This window comes from Sceloporus occidentalis, unplaced genomic scaffold (genome assembly GCF_023333645.1).
Source record: "Sceloporus occidentalis isolate IW3139 unplaced genomic scaffold, rSceOcc1.0.p SCAF_107, whole genome shotgun sequence".
Taxonomy (NCBI): Eukaryota; Metazoa; Chordata; class Lepidosauria; order Squamata; family Phrynosomatidae; genus Sceloporus; species Sceloporus occidentalis.
The window spans coordinates 191079-198705 of record NW_028317087.1 but is presented as its reverse complement, the minus strand read 5'-3'; the positions used below and the strand labels follow the sequence as shown (position 1 = coordinate 198705).

At 44.3% G+C, this 7627-nt stretch overlaps 1 protein-coding gene across 1 annotated transcript; it reads left to right on the top strand.

The window, feature by feature from the left end:
• The first annotated feature begins 4127 nt into the window (after nt 1-4127).
• On the top strand, nt 4128-7262 carry LOC149283230 (polyprenal reductase-like). The gene is made up of 5 exons (XM_089497782.1): nt 4128-4477; nt 5013-5143; nt 5568-5759; nt 6534-6662; nt 7003-7262. Exons 1-5 carry the CDS (start codon nt 4128-4130, stop codon nt 7260-7262), a joined length of 1062 nt encoding a protein of 353 aa, XP_089353908.1.
• The last annotated feature ends 365 nt before the right edge of the window (nt 7263-7627 follow it).

Genomic DNA, 7627 nt, shown 5'->3' with positions numbered 1-7627 from the left:
ATGTAACCCAAACACATAGCACTGAGACATACCTTTAGACTGCAGACTGAGACAAACAGAACACACGGGAGGGGCGCACCTTATAAAGGATACAAAGCAAACGCAAAGAGCTGAAGCAGAAGCAAGGAATGGGAGATCAGAACAGTGCAAAAGGAAATCCAGGAATGGATTCAAGCAAAACAGGTGGTTGTTTCATGGAGCACAATATGACGATACTTGAACAAAGGTGAGCTGGATGGTCAAGTTGCCAGAAAGAATCCTTTACTGCGCCAATGCCACAAAAATGCCTGGTAACAATATGCCCATACCTGGGAACTTCTTAGCTCCAGCTACCTGGAGTCCCTTGCAGGACGCAGCCAGAACTGCCCAATGACATTAGCGTGGGCGTCTCCGCTGATGTCGGTGGGCGTTCCCGCTGACGTCGGAGGTGTTCCTGCTGATGTCAGTGAGCTTTCCTATCAACATCACTGGAAACACCCCAATTTAAAGGGGAAATGGGCAGGGAGCGAGGCATGTCAAGACCCGAGGTTTCGGGTGTTGACCCGGAGAACCAGAGAAGCGGTGCTCACCCGAAGATTTCCGGGCCGAGCCCGGAGAGTTCCCAGGTGTGAATATGCCTGACAGCACCTTTACATGCCGCACAGCTTCTGGCACACTGTAATTTGGAGTGAAAAGCCAAGATAGAGCTTTATGGTCACAACCATGAGCGCTATGTTTGCCCCCCCTCGTGTGCCCCCCCAATTGAAACGCCGTCTTTTTTTTTTTTTTTTTAGACGTGGAGGAGAGAGAGAGGCGCCGAACAGTCGCTGAGGAATAAGTTTTCAGAAACCGTTCGGCGCCTCTCACTCTTCTCCGCGAGGCCTGTGCCTTGGTCGCGGTGACGTCATATACCGGCGCTCAACAGTGAAGCCGCGCACACCGCGGCAGAAGAGGGAGGCAGAGGCCTCGCGCCCCCACCGCTGGACTTCAACAAGGTATGTGAATTTCAAAGGGGGAGAGGGTAGAAAGTAAGGAGGGGGTAGATACGGTAGATAGGGAGGGAGAGGGGGGAGATAGGAAGAAAGGAGGGTGGCAAGAATATTGAAATAAAGAGTCAGAGAGAATTAATAAATGGATTAATGTGTGGATGCATTAATGAATATGTGTAAATAATTTGTGTGAAAGAATAAATGATTGTGTGAATGAAAGTGAGTGACTGTAAAAGTGTTTGGGTGAATCATAGGTGTATTATTGTATCTGTCAAAAAAGCAAATATGGTACAGGTAGCGTGTTTATGGGACAAAGATGGCGTACGCTCAGCTGTTTGGGGACAAAGTTGACTCATGCTGGGATGTTTGGCGACAAAGATGGCACGTCCTATGTGTGTAATTTGGGTGCTGGTCCGGTTCTATGTGGGCAATGTGGACGCCAGGGTTGGCTTTGGGGTGTGTGGCTTTATGTAATTTATGGGGTCTGTGATTTATGCCTGTAATTTAAGGTGTTTTATCTATATTTTTAATGCAGTTTTTATGTGAATTCCAATTCATATATACCTGCAAAGCTGGGTTTTGTGTCATTCTGTGGATCTGTATATGCTATGTTTTCATACAGTATTTATGTTTACCTGCAAATATAGGATTTGTATGTCTTATTCAATTGACCAATACCTGGAGTGCTGTTTCCATGTGTTGTTTATTTGATCTATACCTTCAGTGCTGAGTGTACATGTGATTTCCAGTTGATCTCTACCTGCAATGCTGGGTTTGTGTGTTCTGTCGGTTTATACCTGCAATGCTATGTTTCCATACATTATTTATGTATACCTGCAAATACAAGGTTTTTTTTAATCTCATTCAGTTGCATGTGCCGTTTCCATGTGTTGTTTATTTCATCTATACCTGAACTACAGGGTGTAAGTAAAAGAGCGGTATGGTTTAGTGAATGAGGGGACAAAGGGATGATTACAGGGGAGAGGACCTCTCAATGTCACGGTCCAGTCAGAAGGACTGACTCTCACTGTCTTCCCCTGATCTGCAGTCAGTGTGGCAAATATTTTTTTTTGCTGTGGTAGCGGAGGGAGTGATTGCATGCAAGGGAGCGTTGAGCAGGGCCCAAGGAAATGCTTGGGTAGGGTCCAATTTTTTCACTTTAAAATATATTGGCAACAGGGTCTAATATTTATATATATATTGGCAGCAGGGGCAAATATTTATATATATGTTGGCAGCAGGGGCAAATATTTATATATGTTTTGGCAGCAGGGGCTAATATTTATTTATATATTGGCAGCAGGGTTTAATATTTATATATATTGGCAGCAGGGTCAAATATTAATATATATCGGCAGCAAGGGCTAATATTAATATATATCGGAAGCAGGGTGTAATATTTCTATATATCGGCAGCAGGGTCTAATATTTATATATATATTGGCAGCAGGGGCTAATATTAAAGAATGAAAAATAACTGCCAGTTCAGCTGTTATTTTGAAATCATATTTCAATCACTTCAAAGAGATATGTACATATGATGTAGTTAAAAATGCAAGTCTAACGCATATATATATATATATATATAATATATGTACCGTTTTATAATTGGCCCCCCTACTTTGGTCCCTGGCCCCCCATGTGCCCCCCTAAATATGAAAGCTGGAGACGCCACTGAGCGAAAAGAATACCATCCCCACTGTGAAGCATGGTGGTGGCTCACTGATGTTTTGGGGCTGAGAGAGCTCTAAAGGCACCGTGAATCTTGTGAAAATGAATGGCAAGATAAATGCAGCATGTTATCAGAAAACACTGGCAGACAATTTGCATTCTTCCACATGAAAGTTACGCATGGGGCGCTCTTGGACGTTCCAGCACGAGAAAAACCCTAAGCACAAGGTCAAGCTGATCCTCCAGTGGTTACAGCAGAAAAAGGTGGAGGTTCTGGAGCGTCCATCACAGTCTCCTGACTTTAATGTCATCGAGCCACTCCGAGATCTCAAACATGGGGGTTATGCAAGACGACCAAAGAACTTGGGGCCTCATAGACAACTATTACAAAAGACTGCACGCTGTCATTGATGCTAAAGGGGGCAATACACAGCATTAAGAACTAAGGGTATGCAGACTTTTAAACAGGGGTCATTTATTTTTTGTTTCTTTGTTGCCATGTTTTGTTTTTTGACTGTGCCATTCTGTTATAACCTACAGCTGAATATCAATCCCATAAGAAATAAAAGAAATGTGCTTTGCTTGCTCACTCATGTTCTCTTTAAAAATGATACATATGAAAACTTTTGAGCACGACTGTAATTGGCGTTTAATAAAAGAAGATGTATTTATCATACAGAACTGTAACAGGTCGTTGTGCCCCCAGAGATAATACCGTTATATGCAGCAGGCGTAGAGCCGTGTGAGCAGTAAACGGGATTCCAACTGCATCAACCAAAGCACCGCCATTCTTACCTACACACCTTTATAGGGATAGATATATAAGGAGACCTCTGACTGATTTATCTATACATTAGACAGGGCCAGCCGAGTTCACTTGGGTTTGGCCCTTTGTAATGTATAGTGAAGTCAAGGAGATGACACACAACTCTCGCTTTAGTGAATAGATCCTAAAATGTCTGTTGGCTGCATAACCTGTATAACGTACACACCAGTAGAGTTGGTCGTTGCTATATAAAGATACCTACTAGAATTCCTAAAAGTGTTAATCTCATGGATTATATATTACATAATTATACGGTGTAAATCAAACATAACAATTCTAATAAACATTTTATTTCTGTGTTTTGTATTCCTTTATTAGTTTTCATTTCTGCACGATCTCATGCATGTCTAAATTCCATTACTGCCTTTACCAACTCTCTTGGGAGTCAGTTCCCTCTATATACGACTCTAACATTGCATTACACCTTTTAATGACTAAACAATTTTTGCAGCTTCTATTGACTTAGGTCTGCTGAAAAAGTTAGCTATTAAAAAAGCACACGGGTGGGAGAAGAGGTCAAAATAAGTGGCTATGCGCTCCAAAAAGAAGCACTTAGAATGAATGTACTCTATCTGTCCTCGTATGTGGCAACGATGGATGGATCACGTGGTTCGTTGCTGCCGCGGTCCGGCCGTCCTTTGCGCATGCGCTGGTGAATCCTTATGCTGTTGGCCGGCATACCAGGGATTGTGCTGGTGAGATCCTCGCCGCTGGAACGGGCTGTTCATCTGGATCCCCTCTCCGGTTATTCGCGGGTGGATGAGTCGCCGCTGCTACCTGCGCTGGATTCTCCCGGTGGAGCCATGCAGTGGCCCGCGGTGCCCGGGGGGAGTGTGATTGCCGGCGTGTGGCTGGTTCTAGACGTGGGGTTTTTCGTAGCTCTGCTCGCGCACAAATTGGGCCGCCGGGGTAGCCTAGTGTATACTGTCTTCCAAGATGCCATTCGGTACGGAAAGACCAAGACAGGCATCCAGCGCCCTGCCTGGCTGCACTGCTTTGATGTCCCCAAAAGGTAACTGGTGTCCCCCGTGCAAAGAGCCCCCCCTTCCCCTCCTACAAAGAGCCCCCCCCTTCCTACAAGGCGACTCCCCCCTTCCCTTCCTACAAGGAGACACCCCCCTTCCCTTCCTACAAGGAGCCACCCCCCTTCCTTCAAGGAGCCCCCTCTCCTCATCACTACCAGTATGTTTCAGGATGCTCAGCACTTTACCAGCCGCACCTCCAGCGTGTGTATATGGTTTGGGAGTAGAATATGGGAACCTCGCCTGTATGCCTGATCGCGGCTGCACAGCTCTAACTCGTATCTTGTTTTAAATGATGCAGAATCTAGAAGCTGATTTCTTTTTTGTGATCTTTCTGGCCTCTGTGATTAGATTTGTGTCTAGCTACGATTTATTCCTCCCCAGTGAATGTTATACCTGCTTGCGGTTCTTTGAAGTAATAATAATGTCAGCGATATGCTATTCCTCCCCGACGACCTCTTGGTACGCCGGTACTGTACAGTAATAACCCGTATGCTAAGCGCTGTTGTGTCTCTGGCCCCCCAGGTGGTTCTCTCATTTCTATATGGTGTCGGTGACGTGGAACGGCCTCCTCCTTCTCACATTAACAGGCTTTAAGGTCCCAGAATGGATGACTTCCTTACTCAGTTTCCTAAACGTCGATCCCCAGCAAACAGGTGAGTCGATGGGTGGAAAATGGAGTAATGGCTCCCAGGGATTTTATTTGGGAATTCTTATTTATTGATTTATATAGCGCCATCATATTCCATAGCGCTGTACAATGGGAAAACATAACAAGTAGTAACACAACAATTTGACTTACAGAAACAGGTGAGTTTAAGCTAACAATTCAAATAAAAACTGGGATTTAACAAAGTACAAAGGAGAAAGAAAAGGTTAGAACAATAGGGCATCATCTAAATGTAGAGGGTCAGAGGTTTAGGTGTAATGAGAGGATGGTAGATAAAGGGAATAGTCTTCCAGCAGAAGTGGTAGAGGTGAATACAGTAAGGGAATGTAAATATGCATGGTGCAGGCATATGACTTATTTTTTATGTATTATACATTTGAAGTTAATGTGTTCATTTTCTCTGAATACAGGTGGAGAACTTTCGGCTGTCCTGGCTCTTGCTCTCATCTGGGTGCACAGCGTCCGGCGACTCATTGAGTGCCTCTTTGTGAGTGTCTTCTCCGAAGGAGTCATTCATCTTGTGCATTATTGTTTCGGCCTAGTCTATTACTTCCTGTTAGGTGTGACTGTGTTTATCCATTCACGTCCGGACAGCGGGGCACGTAAGTGACATGCTTCATATCCTTAATCATAGCCTTAATAATTAAGAACACCAGTCACCCGGCGGGAAAGAAGTTCTGGTCCCTACCAACAAGGCTATGGATGTGCTGGCGTATTCTCAACCGGCCTGCGGCCTAATGGTCTGCCCAGCCCAGGGGGTGCGGAGCGGGTGTCGGGGCGTCGCGGAGCGAGCACTCTTCTGGTTTGACCTGCCTGTGTGGACAGTGAGGGAGCACCAGTAATGAACTGTCACCGCCTGGTGGACGGCTAGTCCTCATAGATAGGGGTTATCTGGAAGTATGTTTGTTGTGCGCGTGTGGAGGTGCGTTGGCGAGTGTGTGCATGCGGAGGCGCATGTGCGAGATGGGAGAGAGTACAAATAAAATAGAAAAGAAGAGACAAGGAGACTTTAAGGAAGAGGTTAATAAATACATGCGGGGAAAGAGTAATGGATGGGGAATGGATTTCAAGAGAAGTGCATGAGAGTTTCAGAACTGAGACCAAGTCTCCAGCTCAGCCGTGATTTCAACTCTGCTGTTTTGGCCCCCGTTATGCAATTCTCTTGCACGTCCCTTGAAATTCTCACCAATTCTTTGCTTAGTGAATAGACCCTAAAATGTTTTATGTTTTCACGTTTATGATTAAAAACAGATTTATTTTTTTGTTGGGGGGGGGGGGGCTATAAGCTATCTTTCACCAGGACCCTTAACGCGCTTGTTCCTGCACTGCTATGGCTCGTGTTTTATTCTGAGATGGTTTTTGTTTGTTTTTCACAGTATCCGTTGAAGATCTTGTAACGCAGGCCCGCTGGTACCATGTCTTTGGGCTGATGCTTTATCTCTGGGGCTCCATACATCAGCACAGGTGTCACGTTATACTCGCCAATCTCAGGAAAAGTAAATCAGGTGAGAACGTTTTGTTCCAAATCCTACACGCAGTAAGTGAATGAATGAATGAATGAATGGGAGCCCAGAGCCGAGCCGAGTCTTGCTCTTGCTATACTAAGCTATTGGCCAGCTATTGAGTTTTTTGTCCAAAATTCAGTATTGAAGCCATGCAAATATTAATGTTTATTCCTGAATGCTGGTTATATTTCTTCTTTGTATAATATGGCTGAATGTGAATTTATTTGGATTGTGAGAGAATGTTCTCATTCTTGGTTATTAATATGATGATAAACTGTTTTTTGTTGGATCTAGAAAGAAATGTATGCTATGTAGTGTTTATTTTATGTTTTTATTTCAGGGAATATTGTAAATCTGAACTATCTGGTGCCCCGTGGAGATTGGTTTGAGAAAGTATCCTGCCCGCATTATTTTGCAGAGCTCCTGATCTACATCTCCATAGCGTTCATCTTCGGACTTGTGAACGCGACCTGGTGGCTTGTGGTTACATATGTTCTCTTCAGCCAGGCGTTGGAAGCAGTTCTGTCTCATGAGTTTTATCGTGACAAATTTAAGTCCTACCCCCCCAACAGGAAGGCATTTATACCGTTTGTATTTTAAATAAAATTGACGTGTATGTTTTACACATTTCCTTGTTGTACAGCTGTGTGGATTCTCTGAGTGACGCTCCTTCCCGCGGGACACATTAGAGCTCGTCTCCTGTATGTTTAATTTGACGGGTTCAGTATAGAAATATATTCATGACTGGGGCTTTTGTCTAAGGATGTCCCTAATTATATCCTGTGTCTTTGTCATCTTGTAATTTACCCCTACACCCCCTGTCACATATGGACCCCAGACCAGAACCTGACACTGCATATTACTGATGTTTTAAGTATAGTTGGATAGTCCGACTTGGATACCTCATTGTGTGTTATGAAATGCTAACCTCAACACAATTATTTTCCAGTAGAAGCCCGGAACTG